At 38.4% G+C, this 18208-nt stretch overlaps 1 protein-coding gene across 1 annotated transcript in view; it reads right to left on the bottom strand.

The window, feature by feature from the left end:
- The window catches only part of usp42 (ubiquitin specific peptidase 42), a 36374-nt gene extending 19956 nt beyond the window's left edge, over positions 1-16418 (bottom strand). The window contains exons 1-7 of the mRNA XM_039775011.1: positions 15729-16418; positions 11392-11529; positions 7753-7917; positions 7372-7636; positions 6659-6865; positions 6081-6191; positions 5523-5622 (exon numbers count right to left, since the gene is read on the bottom strand). Coding sequence (XP_039630945.1) covers positions 5523-5622; positions 6081-6191; positions 6659-6865; positions 7372-7627 — 674 coding nt within the window. The 5' untranslated portion in view covers positions 7628-7636; positions 7753-7917; positions 11392-11529; positions 15729-16418. The remainder of the gene's footprint in view (positions 1-5522; positions 5623-6080; positions 6192-6658; positions 6866-7371; positions 7637-7752; positions 7918-11391; positions 11530-15728) is intronic.
- Positions 16419-18208: the final 1790 nt, after the last annotated feature.

Raw genomic sequence — 18208 nt, 5'->3', positions numbered from 1 at the left:
ATCGTTGAACAGTATGACAGTCCATTGCTGGGCCCACTCGCACACAAACCCACACCTACACTAGCTTGTGGTCAAATTCAAATCACCAATTAACCAAATATGCATGCCATCAGGAAGAAATGGGAGAACTTGTATACTTGAAGAAAAACCCAAAGAGACAAAGAGACTGTGTGAACTCCACACAAAGACTGCAGACATAAGATTCAAACTCGATATTAGATCCATTAGGTGTTCACCAAGCCAATAAAAGACACTAAAAAGTACCGTAAATATTAGAACAATACTTAAATGGGCTGACTGCAGGGGTTCTTGTTTGGGTAACCCATAACTTGTGTTGCATATAGTAGCTTCTTCAGCTTCTATCAAATAATAAAATCTATCTATAGAACAGACTCAAACACACAGCGAGGATTTAAGGTTTATATGTATCAAGTTCAAAGTACATGAATAATCCAAGATGGGAATGCTTGAAGCAACAAACATGAGCTTTAATGTACTTCAACTGGAAATGAAGATTGGCTAGACTGGAAAATGTTCAACAGTACCCACAGAGAATCAAAGCTTTTACGCACTTCAGGCACTTTTGCTTCGAGTGTGCATGCAATCAATAAATCCAGAATAGCACCAGTTTAAAAAGAGGAGCTGAAACTGCTCTGACATTTCACTTTCAATTTTTAATAACATTAATAAGCTCCAAAAGAACCAGCAGAAAGGAATTGTCAGTGCTCTGGCCAGTTAAAAAACAACACTAAGTAAAGGCAAATATTAACTTAAGAGTGGGACAGAACACAGTCACCTACATAGTAGGCCCGTTTCAGATCCAAATTCCTGTGCAAGGGTCACACAAGCCACATTAAGTAAGACGTGTGTTAATCTTCAAAAAATAAAGACCTCATATCTAATCAGATGATAGGGCGGATGGAAAACACACACTGGGCCTTGCAATATGGTCATGTGTAGCATGTGGTAAACTTTACACTTAACACTTAAAACTATAAATTTAACATAACCGTCTCAAAACCACCTACACCAGCAGCATCTGAATAAAAAAATGAACATGAAGACTACATAAAATGATGATTTTAACAGCCTGAATTAGAATCAAAGGAAATGCTATCTTGAAAACTACGACTGCATCTACTTCAAGAGAGAATCTTTTAAGGGAGGTCAGACCAAAAACTAAAACTTGTAAGCAAATGTGACTTGGGCAGACCAGTTTAAGACAGCATTAACTGATTAATGGTTAAAAACAAAATGCAAAAACGCTGTATCCACCTTAATAAAAGGGTAGTTGTGACAGTGTGTCTGTCTTTACGTCTGTTTAATTGCTATGTCTCTGTCATTCCAAAAGTTGGCACAAACCAGGGCTGTGGAGTCAAGAGTCTGAAGCAATTATTAGTTTATTGCAGTTGGTAAAAATGTACCAATGACAAATATATGTAAATTGTAATAGAATGTGTTAAAATTTCTGATTTCACTAATTCCATCAAACTATTTATCTTCTGGCCTTTTGGCAGAAACATAGCCTCTTTTTTAATTTTTCAAGTATTATTTAAAAAATATATCTATAAAAAAAACTATACCTGCATTGCTACAGCCTTTAAATCCAAATTTTAATAAGTTAAGAGTACTAAAAAAAATTGCCTGATGATTCACAATGGAAGTGATGAGAAGCCTTGTATTCAATCAAAGTCATAAATATATCACTCTAATTACAAACTGAAGTGTTGGGGTCAGAGTCAGTGGCACCATAACTTGAGTAGTCGGAGTTGAATTCAAAGTTTCTATGTCCCGAATGCACGGTCCTAACACATCACAACATTTTTAATGATAAAATGCTTTGCATGTATCATTCCAACAGATGGCACATCACAAAACATGAACACTGCTTTCACGAATCCCATACCAAATAGCATACAACACTGCAAAAATTGATGCTGAGGCCTAAGTTGATCACTTAGATTTCAACTCGTCTTAGATGAGTAGCACAGCTGGTAAGAGACTATAAAATCTTACTGGCTTATATATTTTTAAAACTAAATCAACATACGGTTGTGTTAATAGATACAATACAATACTGTTCATTCATTATTATTATTACTCTTTCATTTCTTTGAAAATATTTTAATAAGGACAAAAAATGCACGATAAATAAACATGTGAAAATGGAACAAAGTTAAATATTCCACTGTTGGCTGCAGTAGTTCACCATTAACTTGCAACAAAGAAAAAAAAAAAAAAGTATTGAGAATCTTAACCAGCAAGGCATCTGAAATAAGAACAAATATTTAAGGAATGTGTGTTCAAAGTCATGACTATTTACATATTATTAAAATCCACACTTCAGCTCAGTCTTTACAGTGAGTTAGATGAGGACATCTAAATTGCAAGGTAAAAAATAATTACTGGCAAAAACCAACTTAAAAATAAGAAAGAGAATGTAAGGCTAAATGGATGTTCAAAGTCCTGATTATTTACATATTATTAAAATGCACACTTCTGTTGATTCTTTAGAGAGTGCTGAAAGAAGACATTCAGTTACAAGGTAAACACTGAAATACTGGCAGACAACAACCGTTAATTAAATCAATGTGTACAACCAAAAAAATCAAAACTGACAGCTTCACTGCAGAAGATGAGTTAAGTGTTACTTTTATTGATAACTGAGTAGAAGCAACACTCAGGAGGAAATGCATGAGGCCCTGCATGAAGAAACCAGCATTACATGACATAAGACATTGTAAGTGTTGATTTTCACGTGTCAGTTTGACCAACGTAAGTCCATAAAAAACAAAGATAACTTAAGATTAAATAATGAGGGGGATATGGCACAAAACACATCTTTTCCTAACAGCCAAAGCAAAATAACACAATTTTTTCTGAACAATGAGAACTACTAACACAAAATGAAAATCGGTATGGAATGGTTCATGCAGCAGTTCCATGTAATTTTCACTTTAGTAATATATCAGGAAATCACTCAGTGGAAGATTTGACAATAAAATACAACCAACTGTACTGTGCAATAATATAAAATCAAGTACATTAGCTTGTGTAGTATTTATTATGTAGACAAATAAATGTGGAATAAAATGAACCGGAAATGTAATCAAGTGAACGTGATGCTCGAAAGAAGAGGGATTCTAGAACTGTCCATCAGACACACTGCATTGAAGAGTTAAAGCTTGGAAACAATGAGAAGAGACTTAAGAACATTTATGTTTGGTAGTAAGCTCAGTGGGGGCTGGATGGTCTTTTGGTATTTGAACAAATTGCACATTTTGTTTTGTTTGTTTTTTTTTTAATCCTTGTTCCCCTGGCCATGTGACCTTATCATTATACTCATCTTTAGACTTAGAATACAATATTACACAAGGACTCTACCTTTCTACAAATTATATATCTATTTTATGTCAGCCACTTAAAGACAGTGATCAGTGCTTGGCAGTTGTCAGAAGTTTTATTGCCTATCTTTTCCATGTCATGAGTGATAAAGGAGATGGAAAAAGAAGCTGCCTGATAATACAGATGTACAGCCCTTTCTTACTACACTACAGAGTCATATCTTTGGCATGACTGCTGGTCCAGTCCTACTGGCTGAGATTGTGGATGTTTGACAAAGATGCTTCTTCTTCCAACATGGATGGAGCACCATCACCATCCCTTTTGTATTCTGAACCAACTACTTCACGTCTTCTAATTCTGTGATGGCCAGTGGGGTGTTCTATGCTGTGGTGTGTTGGGCTGGCTAATATCACTTCAAAAGAGAACCTACTAATCAACAAGCTAATATTACATGAGCATACTCAGTTATGGGACACACCCTGGATCTCCTGGAGGGAATAGCCAAGGAAAGAATTAAAACAAAACTGAGTGCCATTATGGGCAATGCTGCACATCCTCTCCATGATAAACTGACACTGAGGACTTTCAATCAACAGAAGTGTGTCAAGAGACGCTACTGGATCTAATTTATACCAACAGCAATAAGCCTTTCTATTACCTTATTGTGACTAAAACTGCCAAGTCAGAAGTTTACTTTTTAATTATTTCCCTTTTTAGTCATTCTGGTGTGTATATATATATATATATATATATATATATATATATATATATATATATATATATATATATATATATATATATATATATATATATAAATTCCCCTGGGAACAAAGTTCCATCAATCTGTCTATCTGTGTACTGCACCAGATAATCACACCATGTGCTACAAATACAAATTTCTAACACCAAGCCAATACAGTATTAGTTGACAACTTATGGTTTTTGTCTGTGCATTTAACAACCTTTCAAATGATCAACAGTACAATCCCCTAAAACTGGCCAATTCAAATGGCAGCCCGCATGTGCCCAGAAGCAACCTCCAAGTGGGCACAGCCCATGGTCCCACCAGAAACAGAGAAAGACCAAGAAAAACACATTTTGCAGGCCTTCAGAAATTCCAACAGTAGTAAAGACTATGAATGCAATACTCTGCGTAGCCTAGCAACATTCAACCCACAATGCAACACATTGTTGTGCGTATACAAGCAGTGGTAGCAGTCTATGATACTGTGAAAACCTATCAAAGGAGTCGCTTCTCTGGAGGAATCTCTTCCTGCTCTTTTACGATTCGCTCCCCTCTCACCCTGATCCTATCACTCAGCTCTGTCTAGCAAGGTGCCCTCAGCCTGCAGAAAGTGCCCTCCCCCAAGACTCCACCCCCACAGCCCACGCAGTAGTGAGACACATCTCAATATCAACACACAGGCGGCGATTTAAAACGAATCTGTGTTTCGTCAGGGTGCCATACATGCTGCATTCATGAATGTTATTTATGGTTATCACTCGTTATGGGTTTGTGCACCGATATTTTTGATAGTTTTTTTTATTTTTTAATTCTGTTAAATGCATTTTGTGATGCAACTGGGTCATATATATCTCTATATATATATATATATATATATACATACAGAGAGAGAGAGAGAGAGAGAGAGAGAGAGAGAGCCCTGCTGCCTCTCATAAAAATGATCATGGGTTCACATCCCACGTGGGAAGTATACTGATAAAAACGTCATGTAAATATAAAGAATTATTACTATATGACCAAAATATTTATTTCAAAAGGGAGACAAATGTTATTGCTAATATTGTGCACTTTTTTATGTGCCAGGGTCAGATGTGAGCAAAATGTTTATTTTTTTTATTTCCAAAAGTGGAAATAAAGCATTGCTATTATCACAGATTCTTTTAAATTATAGCTACTTATTGTTTTTTTATACACGTTTTGATGCGCTTGTGTCAGATGTGACCAGATTTAAAAGGGAAACAATGACTAAAAATTACTTCTCTTTCAATGCATTCATTTGCTTTGGTTTAAAATTTGTTATTACCTGCTGCTTACCAGCTGCTGAAAATGTCTGGCCCAGCTAAAGCTTAGTATGAAAATCTGCCCCAACTGAATTTGTAATTGAACAGCCCTGCCCTAAAATGCACTGTACGTCAAGAGTAATTATACTTACTCTATTGAGGGCAAACAATTTTTTTGCATTGCATCCACAATATAGCGGAGAAATTCATGAGCATCTTCTTGAGCACCAAAGTGAAAATGTTTTGTAATACCTGAAAATAAAATAAATTCCAAATAAGTCACACTACCACTTTAAGCTGCATAAGGACAACAGTAATAAATGCTATTTTATTATTTTTAACTATTATAGCAAAATAAACACTTTATCCTATCAGCACTTTTCTATATAGGATGGTCTCTAAGGGTGCTTTGTAGGTACAGTGTATTTCAATTGTAACATACTGTACTTTAACAATGTTAATACAGGCAGGTTAAGTGACTTCCTCTGGGTATCAAAACTAATTTCCTAACTGGGGACACACAAATGTTCCTCAAGAAATATTTAATCAAAGAACAGATGGTTAAAATAAATCATTTTAAATTAATCACTAAAGAAAGTTAATCAAAATGCATGGTAAGGTGGTGTGGTTAAGTGATTGCAGGTAATGAAACAAAAAAATGATTTAAAAAAAAAAAAAAAAAGATTAAAACACGTTTGTGTAACACTCACGTTTTAAATCGTCAACAATGTCCTGGGGATTAACAACGTTACCGGAGTTAGCAAAGATCTCGACTGTGTGTTTCTGCATCCTGCACATCATGCAGATTCCAGATTCATGACCTTCAAAAGAGCATCAAAAAGAGATTTTCTTCAGGGTATGTAAACAAACTAAGCCTAACAACCTCAAAAGCAGCTCCTCCACTTTGAATATTCTTCTAAAACACAATGTTGTAGTTTGGCTCCGAGATTTTAATACTTTAAGACCTCAAAGTAACCTGAGACTTGGATCTTGTTTTCTAAATATGCCAAGATTCAAATGCTCAATTATCATTCATTTGCAGAAAGATAAAAAGACGCCAATAGAGACAAAAAGATTTAGAAAATAGACTGGAATTACAGTTGCCTAGAGTTGTATTATTTACAGCATACTACTTTATAAATGTAAAACTGTAATAAAACTGTAAAAGCCCCTTCTTAAGAGTTAGAAGCACAGGTATAAAATGATAAATGATATAGGCAGAGACTAAAATAAGAAATTTGCTTTCGTTGGTAACAAGAGAGGCGGGTGCCTCAGTGCTCACACTTACATGTCCTAGAATGCTCCCTTGACAACAAGTAGTTCGTAAGAGGGGCTGTATAAGCAAGACACTGCAGGGCTGCATTTAGGAAACAGGTATTGCCAATGTTGTCGAGGCCTGCTCCCACTCGGTGTACCTGCTTCCATTTCAAGACCACCTTCTCAGGAGGGTAGAGAACTAGTTTGGGAGAACTGATTCCATCCCCATTGTCCAGACCTGCAAAAATAAATATTGTTACAACTGTAGTTCACTGCCCCCGTCTTCTTTTTTTTTTTTTACAGTTTTGATATGCCTCCAATGATGTTAAGGAGAACACTGAACTACCAACTGTAATTAAAAAAAAAAAAAAAGATGATTCCCTTCTGTCCTACTAACGCTTAAAATCTAAAGCACACCTAAAGAGAAATCAAATGAATTTTAGAAAGGAATAAATGTACTGTATAGATATTCCTTATGCATTCCAACTACTACTGGTCTAAAACTTGAAATAGACTAGCAGGACGAACACCAACCATTAAGCATCGACAGTTTGCCATTAATAAAGTGCAAACCTACTTCTGTGCTTACAGATCAATTAAAATTTAGTATCTGTGTCTGCTTGCAATTGATTAACATGATTCAGCCATAGCAGAAGTTTACTGCACAGCCCGGGCTTAAATTAAACTTGAATTCCAATAAAGACAAAGTCCTTCCCAATACTGCGGTCTACATTTAAAACTTACCTTGATCCTTATGGATGCTTGAGTACACAGCGGCTCCAGGAATTGGTCCAGCAGATGTAGGTCTGCAAGTGGGAACTTCTGAAGCAGATGATGCAGTTTCCCAGCTCACAGACATTGAAGTCATTGCTCCAGAGGCAGGGGGACAGGGAGTCTGTGGGCCTGACAGCCCGTTTTGGTAAAACTGACAATAACGGCCGTGCTGAGACTGGTCAGACTCTGAGTCGGCAGTCTCATCCGCTTTGTCAATGATCGTCATTTTTCATTTCTTAACGGAAAAAGAAGCAAAAAGAGAGCAGAATTGACAAAAGTTTGGGGCTAATCATACACACCGCAGTCATTAAGAACATCATAATAGTCCATGGTTAAGGCGTACGTACGTACCTACTGAGTTTGGTGATGATGCTAAGGATGCCATGAGATCCCGGGATTCAGGCCCTCCTGCTGGGGTCTCTGCAAAGATGCCAAGGAAAAAGGTTCCCAGAATCTATATCCTCATGCTGGCTTCTGTGTGGATGTCATGCGTACCCCAGGCCTTCCTACCGAGGTCTGCAACAATACCATATGGGTATTTCAATATCTAAAAGCCATGTTCCCTCTTTTTCTTTAAGAGCATGTTTATAAAAATCACAATTACAAGATCTGAGCTAAGCAAATACTTAATTGTTGATATATAAAATTACATAAATTAAACAAAAGTATTCATTTGGGTTCATAAAGTTTCCCTTTGAGTTACTAAAAAACTATATTTAAAATAAGAAAGGTTTTTTAATTATTTATTTTTTTAATTAGCACCTTTTAAGTTTACCAGGGATAGTTAATGAAACAAAGGGACTGCAATCTACTATTTATACAATTTATTAACGACAAATATCAGTAAATGTAATAAGACATTGTTAGTATGGGGGTGGACTGCTAAATCAAACACAAAACATGCAACATTACATTTTAAAGGGATACTCTGCCCAAAAACTTTTTTTTTTTTTTTATATGTTACTTACCCCATACAGGGAGTGCAGAATTATTAGGCAAGTTGTATTTTTGAGGATTAATTTTAATATGGAACAAACACAGTGCTATCAGTCAATCCAAAATGTTAATAAACCTGAAACCTGAATGTTTCACAACGGAAATGTGAGTGTGAACATCATCAGGGGAATACATATGTGCACACAATTATTAGGCAACTATTAGTGTGCAGATTTATTATGCAACTAAAGGAAAAATGAAAATTTTCCCATCTCACTTGTTTCTTTTCATCTGTTATAGTGAGAATAATAAACAAACACCTCAAAATTTACAAATAAACATCTCTGACATTTCAAAAAAAATCAATCAATCAATCAATGACCAATATAGCCACCCTTCTTTCCAATAACAGTCATAAGCCTTTCCATTCATGGAGTCTGTCAGTTTCTTGATCTGTTGACGATCAGCTTTTGTGGAGCAGTGACTACAGCCTCCCAGACACTCTTCAGAGAGGTGTATTGTTTTTCTCCCCCGTAAATCTAGCGTTTAAGAAGTGCCCACAAGTTCTCGATAGGGTTTAGGTCAGATGAGGAAGGGGCCATGTCATTATTCCTTCATCTTTAAGGCCTTTACTGGCTGGCCACGCAGTGGAGAACTTCGATGCAAGTGATGGAGCATTGGCCTGCATAAAAATCATGGTCTTCTTCCTGTATCACTGTTTGAAGAAAGTGTCTTCAAAAACTGGCAGTAGGTTTGGGAGTTGATTTTGAGTTCATCTTCAATGCAAAAGGTCCAACTAGCTCATCTTTAAAAATACCAGCTCATACCAGTACCCCACCTCCACGTTGGAGTGGAGCTCTGTGCCCATTACTGATCCACAGGTCCATCCATCTGGTCCATCAAGAGTCACTCTCATCTCATCGGTCCATAAAACCTTTGAAAAAATCTGTCTTCAGATATTTCTTGGCCCAGTTTTGACGTTTCAACTTATGTTTCTTGTTCAGTGGTGGTTGGGTTTCAGCCCTCCTTACCTTGGCCATGTCTTTGAGCACTGAACACCTTGTACTTCTGGGCACTCCAGGTAGGTTGCAGCTCTGGAATATGAAAGTACTGGAGGATAATGGGTTCCTGGTAGCTTCACGTTTGATTCTTCTCAAATCTTTGGCAGCTAATTTGCGTCTTTTGTTCTCAACACGTTTCTTGCGACCCTGTTGACTATTTGCAACAAAATGTTTGATGGTTCTGTGATCACACACCAATATCTTAGCAATTCCAAAAGTGCTGCATCCCTCTGAAAGACTTTTTACAATTTTTGACTTTTCAGAGTCAGTTAAATCTCTTTTTTGGCCCATTTTGCCTGAGGAAAACTAGCTGCCTAATAATTCTGCACACCTTGATATAGGGTGTTGATCTCCTTAGGCCACACCCTCCCTCATTACACAAATACACATCACCTGACGTGCTTAAATCCAATAAGCATTCAAGTTAATACAGCTTGGAGTTGGAATATACGCATTAAAAATGATGATATGGTCAAAATACTCACTTGCCTAATAATTGTGCACACAGTGTATAGTTTGTAGTGATGGCTGAGAAAAAATTTTATGCTTGTGGTATGCAGAACGGACATAAAAAAAAAAAATTCTTATGCAACAGGGGCCAATTATGACCAGCACTGGAACACAGCAAACAAATTCAAAAAGTCCATGAAAAAATCTCAAATTAGATGTATGATCACAACGTCCCAAACACAAGTATTTTAATAAAATATTGTTAAATACCACTTCCAGAAAACACTTTCGTAAACGAAAACGGAATGCATTTATTTGCACCCCAGCATTTCAGTTGAAGGCTTCCCTCCTCGCCTCACTCAGTGGTCAGACGTCCAGTCCAGCAACAGCTTATTCATTGGCTGGCACTGTGCTTCACATGATATTAACAAAAAGTGTGCAAAGAGAGAAAAGTAAAACTAAAAGTATATTACGAAAAGCAAAAGAAGACATCATCAGAAGAGAATCTGCCTCGTACTTGTGTGTATCCAAGATGCTTCCTAAGCAGCTGGTCAATTCACCCGTGCAGTTTCATAGACTTCCATTAAATAATCCTGAAGTACTCCTGTTGTGGCTCACTGCTACAAATATATCTCTCTCTAATGGCAGTTCATGGGAGTGTTTACCAGAAGCAGTTTATTTAACAATATTTTAGCAAATATACAAGTGTTTGGGACACTGTCAAGTTATCCAATTGTGTGCGCAAATGTAGATACACACAATTAACGTGAGCCTTTTTCCAGAACTTTCAGATAACGTTAGCAATTTTCCAGCACGGTTGTCACAGATGCCAATTCTATCATTCTGCATTAACACATGAGAGCAAAAACTTTCCTCGGTCAGCCATCACTGCAAACTACATGGGGTCCATAATATATAATAAAAAAAAAATCTTTTTGTATGGAGTACTCTTTTAAATGTCAACTCCCCTATGTATGATCTATACACCCTTTTTACTCTGCATTGAATGTCACTGAGTGGACAACTTTAGATCTGTTTTATTAACAAAGGTTGGAGATTCAAATAATGTAAACACTAGAAACCAAACCTGCATTGTATTGCATTTATGAGGTGTTGCTAAATGTATTTTTTCTTCTTACTACTTTATACATTTGTCTACCTGTCTTAGACTAAGCAAATAATTTTAAAAAACCTTGACATTGTACATGTGTACATTTCTTTACTTTCAAACCAAAAGAACTCTCTAGGATTTTCAGAAAGCTAAACCGAACACAATCAAATCCACATAAGCTATGGAAAAATTCAGATCTGTCAAAAACTGCAGATACACAAAATCCCAACTCCATTTTATCTTAATGATAAACTGTTGTATTGGTGAACGGGTGGCAGTAGTGGATAATGCCATAGGAAACAGAAAAAAATGAGATTCTTATACCATAAAAACATTAACTAAAACAGCAACTAAAAATTGAGAACATTTTATTGTTCTCCGATTTACTGGTGGCAAACAACTAAATAACAAACAGCAAAAAATAATGCTTACCATTATGTGTGACTCAAAATGGTTTGAAACATCCACGATGCAGATCCTAATGGTTTCTATATACGTAGTCTACAGCTGGTATCTGTAGTTGGCACCAGATGTCCTCAACAGTTCTGCTCTTGGTGTTGATTAAATAAACTGTACAAGAGAAACACCCATGGCACCAAATGGTCAGTTGCCAATTTAACACAAATTTCACTTATATAACTGTGTCAATCAAGTCTTTATTTTAGATGACACCTCACAAACCAAATCATCACAAAGTGCTTTGGACTTCGAACCCTGAGGATGTGTGTTCAAGTCCTGCTATTGACACTGCATGACCATTAGAAAGTCACTTCACCCTGCCTATGCCCAATTAAGAGGAGAAAAAAAAAAAAAAAACAAAAGAAATTGTATCCCAAATATCGGAAGTCGCCTTAGAGAGAGGCATCAGCCAAATAATAAGTATAAACAATAATGATTGGTATTAATTAATTTAAACACTTATTTACAACAACAACATTTATTTATATAGCACATTTGCATACAAACAGTAGCTTAAAGTGCTTTACATATTAAAGAATAGAAAAATGAAAGACACAATAAGAAAACAAAATAAATCAACATTAACATCGAATAAGAGTAAGGTTCAATGGCCAGGGGGGACAAAGAATAAATGTTTCAGTTACGCTTAATCAAAAGGCAATTTTACAGCTGCATAAACAGTCTAATAACATATGGAAAGATGGCACTGCCTAAAAATCCAGAGTCCCTACTTCCATACCACCCATCCACTTCTTTAACCCATTTAATCAGGGCAGGGTCACAGGACAGCTGCAATGTCTTTTCAGCTACCTTGAAAATCTTTGGACTGTAGCAGAACGACGCTTGTTGATAGCTCACTGATCAGGTATCTGTTGGTGTACATCTGTTGGTGTACTGGTCCTGCTCATTGTATATTAAATGCATGCATTTTGTGTTGAACCACGACAGCTCTTAGTCTCATTAAACCACAAATTTTAAGACCTGTAAAGTTGTTTGTATTTTTAGTGTTAGTTTTTCAAAGTAAACTATGAAGAAAATAAAGAAAACCTGCCATCGTACTACTGTGGATGATTTTTCATTAGATTTGATTTAATTTTAAAATGTAAAATCTCTTAATCCAAAGGGGAATTTCAGATGCATATAGCAGCAGAATCATAAAAAAAGATACCGACTCAAAGGACAAATAATACAAACAGTCAATAAATAAATGTATATTACTGTGCAGAAACTGTAAAATGAACCTAAAGAGTATCAGCATTTAATTTGGAAAGTCGTAGGGGCGAGTTGCTGTGAAATTTAGAACACTAAACTGCCTGATTAAAGCGGGTAGAAAATTTTTCCTGGGGTGCTTCTTTGTACACAACAGAGGAATTAGCCCATGGCTAAAACTGCATCAAGAGAGCGCCCCGCAGAAAGGGATGGAAACAATTTGTCTTGATGGCCTCCTGTTTGTTGTTTTTTTTTTTTTTATTACCAAATGAAACACAACACAATACAAAACTCTCGTAGAGGATATAAATTCAACATTCAAAAAAGTATAAATAACATTCACAGTACAGTGGGGCTAGATAAATTTCACAGTGTACACAATAGTGCAAGATATCAAATAGGGAGAACAGGCCAAAAGACACAGGAGGCATAAATCAAAACAGTAATAAATGAGACGTGTTATCATAAATCCTTCTTACAGATTTGATGGATTTCAGTTTCTTAAGTGATAGGAAGTATTGTTTCAAATCATTAATGAACCATGTAAAAGATGGTTTGCTATTTCTCCACATACTACAGTGTATATGGTATTTACCTAAGAGAATGACAATATTAATCATATCAGAGACAGATGGATAGAAGTTATCCATGTAGAGATAACCAGCTGTGTATTTCTAACAAAAAATGAGCCAAAACAGTACATGAAAAGAACAAGTGTTTTAATGTTTCACAAGTTGAATCACAAAAAGAGCACAGGTCCACCTCAAATGTAAATCTTCTTTTTAAAAATTCTGCCACCAGGTATATATTATTATCTTGAAATGTGTTTCTTTAATTTTTGGGAAAACAAATTTAGAAAAAGCCTTTTCCATAATTGACTGATCCCCATTAAAAACTTGCACACGTTTTCCTGAGATAAAATCATGGAAAAGAATAGATTTCAAATTTGCTCTAATAACCTTATTATTACATTTAGATTACAATTTCAAATTTTTAAGTTTGGCAACTCTTTGTTGACTTCTGAATATAACATGATGTTGTAGATTAACTGCCTTTATGCCAATGGGATTGCCTGGCAAACCTAGTACAACCTAATTTAAAATTCTTCAAAAAGGACCAATAATGTAGCAGATTACTTTCTGTGTCCAGCAAATCAGTTACAAACAAGATATCACTCTTAAACCAGTTTCTATTAAATAATGACTTTCTATTAACTGTTATCAATCTGTTGTTCCATAGGGTAAACATGTGGGGAGAAAAGTTGCGTGTGAATATCATTTTTCAGAAAAAAAGGATCAGTTTGTGGAAACTAGATGATTTAACAGGAATTTTGCTAATCACAAAGTCGCATTTTAATAGAAACTCAATTCCTCCTAATTTTAAAAAAATAGATCTGGGTATATGAAACCACATGGAATCAGATTGTGACAAACAAGCTCCGAGTCAGTTAATCTTAAAAGTTCCTACCATTGATTTGAAGTCTAAGGCTTTAACACAACCCTTTAATCTTTTACTAACTGTGATCTTTTAATATAGTGGATTTTATTTTTCCATAGGAATTGAAAAATTACTGAGTTGGCTTTCTTTATGTTTTGGGGAGAGACATACAGAGAATGACGTGAGTAAATTAATTTGGATAGACCTTTAGCTTTGGAAAGGATGACTCTAACAAATATAGTAATATCTCTGGTCAGCCAACGACTAAGAGATCTCTTCACGTCGACAATACGATTACAGATGTTGGTGTCTTCCTTTCTAATCATGATTTTAACTACCATGGATTTGTCTTTTAAAAACAGAGCTGTATCGTCCGCAAATTCACTGATTCTATAGTCTTTGTCAAAAATGGTTATGCCTTGTAGATCGGGGTCATTTTGGATGATAAGCACCAGTAATTGAGTGGTCAGTATGAACAGCTTAGGGGGAATTGGGCATCCCTGTCGAATACCTAATGGCCTCCTGTTTTGCCACCATCCTCTTTTCCACAGCAGCTTACTGTGTGTCCAGGGTTAACCCTATGATGGAGCAGGCTTTCCTGTATGTTTGTTCAGGCATTGTGTGTCTTTTGGGCTCAAGATGCTTGCCGGGACACCACAGCGCTGAACGATCTACTATTTAATACTGACTGATAACATTTCCAGCAGTTGGCTGCATACATTAAAATACACGACCCCTCTGTGTCGTCAGACCAGTCCAGTTTCCCGTTTATGTGAACCCGCAGGTACTTGTAGCTCTTATATATATATATATATATATATATATATAAATTCCACATTTACTGTTTCAGACTCATAACTTCTATTTTTAAAACATTTGCCACATCAAATAAGCAGATAACAAATATGCGACTCTACTGATACGTGATGCACGTTATCCTAAAAGTTCCAGATGATCGTAACTTGTCTGGGATAAATCATCTTACAGTTAAGATTACTTTGAGGGTCCCATGCGTTCTTCATTACAGCAACGAAATAACAAAAATTGCAATATTACACTCTACTCTGAATAATCATTTTGTGCTTGAACGCCCAATAAACGAGGATATGTGTAAAATCAAAAACCAGTCTTTATTCATGCAAATTGAAGTGACGTCACGGCAGCTGTCAGACAGAATGTACGCCCACCAGTGGGGTGAATGGGCACGTGTGCTCGAAGGCAAAGGGCGGGGGGTTCACCCCTACCCGCTCAAAAAGGTCCACTCGACTCGACCGGAGTGTGAAGCTAAGCGCCCCCGCGCCGTTAAGACTCGAAACAACGACTCCATAGCAACGCGGGGCGGTACAGGCCGGCCTCCACCGCCTCAGTGGAGGGAAAGCGCCAACTGCACCACGTCCCGCGAGTTTGGCCCCAAATGCTTCCCGCGGGGCGCAAACAGAGCGCTAGGTAAGGCAAGCGGACTCGATGCGGCCAGCGAAGTGGCCAGTAGGCCCAAACGAGCCTCTAACGACTGGCTTCCGCCGGCTTTACAGCAGTGGGCGTCAAAAACGCAACCGGGAAAGGACATAAAGAAACCCAAACATCGCGTGCCGTCTACAACGTTGTCTCTTCGCCCTGAATCCACAGCCTACTCAGCCCGCTGCCCTGCCCAGCCTTTATCTTACCTGTTTGTTTTTGTTTGCTTTTATTGTGCCACTATCAATCCATCGCTGTGCCGAGGGCGACCGGCGATGAACAATGACGTAGTTGCGAGAGAGTACATCCGGGTACTGTCGGGGTTAGCCCTCACGCGAGACCTTGCAGGAAGAGGCGGGGCGCCGGGACCCCGCCTTGCGCAGTAGGTCGGTCACGCCCCTTCCGTGCCAGGTTAAGCAGCCGCAGGATGGACTGAACGTTGGGGCATCGGCCGGCTGATGGACAAACATCCTGGTGTCTCATATTTCACAGCTGGAGCGAGTAAGGAAGTTGATGCCTCTGGAGGACACCACTTAAACCCTCGGAGTATTTTGTTTCGTCGTTGTCCACTTTTTTTCCTCCTCAATTAATGCTTATGGGGAGTGAAAAAAAAGCTTTTCTAGTGTGTTCGTGTACAGCAGCTCTGGTGCGTTGACGTCCTCCTCCGTAGGCTGAACTAGACAGGGTGAACAGTCTGGAACAGGAGCCAAAGACCCATAAAATTAGCACATATCTCTGCGGCGCGAAAACCCGTTCCTAGGCAGCTTTCATGACATCTCGGTACCGTGAGAGTTTCCAAAACGTGCGCTTCCATACTAAAATGACTGTCTGACAGAGTTTGTGCACAAGTGCGACTCCGCAAACCGCTCAGCTCTCCAATCAACGGCCAGCCGGCAAACTCCGGCCTTATGCTGCTTGGTGGGGGAGTTGAGGGAGCGTGGGCAAATAGTGGATATTTTGAAAAGTGTCACTTGACTGACGAATACTGTGGATCAAGCGCTCTGGACTCGAATCTCGCATTCTCACATTGACGGTTTTTGGTTTTCCTCAACCATGCTTGAAGACGCATTCGGTGTGTGTGTTCGTGGACATTCCAATGGATAATGCTTTGCACACTTTAAACTGCAAACTGGATTAACAAGGTTTAAAAATAGTACTGTATGTAATCATGGGCTGTCTTTTTGAATTGTGAGCTTTGTTTGATGACATTGAGGAAGCAATTCAACTAGCCACCTTAGTCCTCATTTTTCCACCCTAACTGCATTGTCCACATGCATTCTCTGCAAAAGAATGTTTTTTGGTCAATTGTTGAATAGAGTCCGCAAATAGAATGAAAATTAGGAGGCTGTTGGAAAATGTGGATGTGTGTGTGAGACCGTGAGTGTGCCCTGAAATGAACTGGCACTGGCATGAGCAGTCCTGTCACACTCTTAGAGATTGGAGCAACTGCACCACCCAGTAAAGCATGAACCAAGGTTGGGGTTATACTGCAATGTATATTAGGAGCCAAAGCTGCAGTTTAAAATATAACCTTTATTTGTACAATGTTTCTCTTTCTTATTATTTCCACCATGGTTACTGAAGGGGTATATGCATTTCTAAAAAAGACATGTTCGCAGGGCGGCACACCTCATTAAAACTTGAATTGATTATGCTTATGTATCATTGTGTTTTTGCTTATTTATTTTTACATTTCATAATACTGAAATGGTGCTGACAAGCTGCAGCCACCCATGGCATAAGCTGGCATTCCATCATCCAAATGAGCAGCTTCAAAGCAGGCTGCTGGAGGCCTGTGTTTTTTTGGTTTTTTTTTTTGGGCAACCAAAGACCAAACTTCTGTACAGAGTGAAAAATCATCCATCCATCCATTGTCCAACCCGCTGAATCCGAACACAGGGTCACGGGGGTCTGCTGGAGCCAATCCCAGCCAACACAGGGCACAAGGCAGGAACCAATCCTGGGCAGGGTGCCAACCCACCGCAGGACACACACAAACACACCCAAGCACACACTAGGGCCAATTTAGAATCGCCAATCCACCTAACCTGCATGTCTTTGGCCTGTGGGAGGAAACCGGAGCGCCCGGAGGAAACCCACGCAGACACGGGGAGAACATGCAAACTCCACGCAGGGAGGACCCGGGAAGCGAACTGCTCCTAACTGCGAGGCAGCAGCGCTACCACTGCGCCACCGTGCCGCCGTGAAAAATCACATATAAGAAATATTTTCAGGTGACTCATCCATCATAGGCTGCATTCATAATGGAGATGAACCAGAGTGCAGAAAGGATGTGGAGGACTTTGTCTTGAGACAACAACCTGCAACTCAACATCAGCAAGTGGTAGTGGTGGTGGACTTCAGGTGTGCCAATAAGTCTCTGAGACCACTCACTAGCCAGGGGAAGGATGTGGGAGTGGTGCAGAGCTACAAGTACCTGGGGGTTCACATGAACAAACTGGACTGGTCTGACAGCACAATGGGCGCTGGACAGGAAGGGCCAAAGTAGACTGGACTTCCTGAGGATGCTCGGGTCATTTGAATGTTCTGCCAGTCCATAGTAGCCAGTGTGGTGGTCTACACTGCAGTCTCCGGAGCTCAAAAGAAGCACATTGCCCGAGTACATTTATCAGGAAAGCCTGCTCCATCACAGAGAGAACTCTGGGCACTGCTGTGAAAAAAAGGATGA

The sequence above is a fragment of the Polypterus senegalus genome, chromosome 13 (genome assembly GCF_016835505.1).
Source record: "Polypterus senegalus isolate Bchr_013 chromosome 13, ASM1683550v1, whole genome shotgun sequence".
NCBI classification, from domain to species: domain Eukaryota; kingdom Metazoa; phylum Chordata; class Cladistia; order Polypteriformes; family Polypteridae; genus Polypterus; species Polypterus senegalus.
The sequence above is the reverse complement of the archived record's forward strand: the minus strand, read 5'-3'. Positions and strand labels throughout refer to the sequence as shown.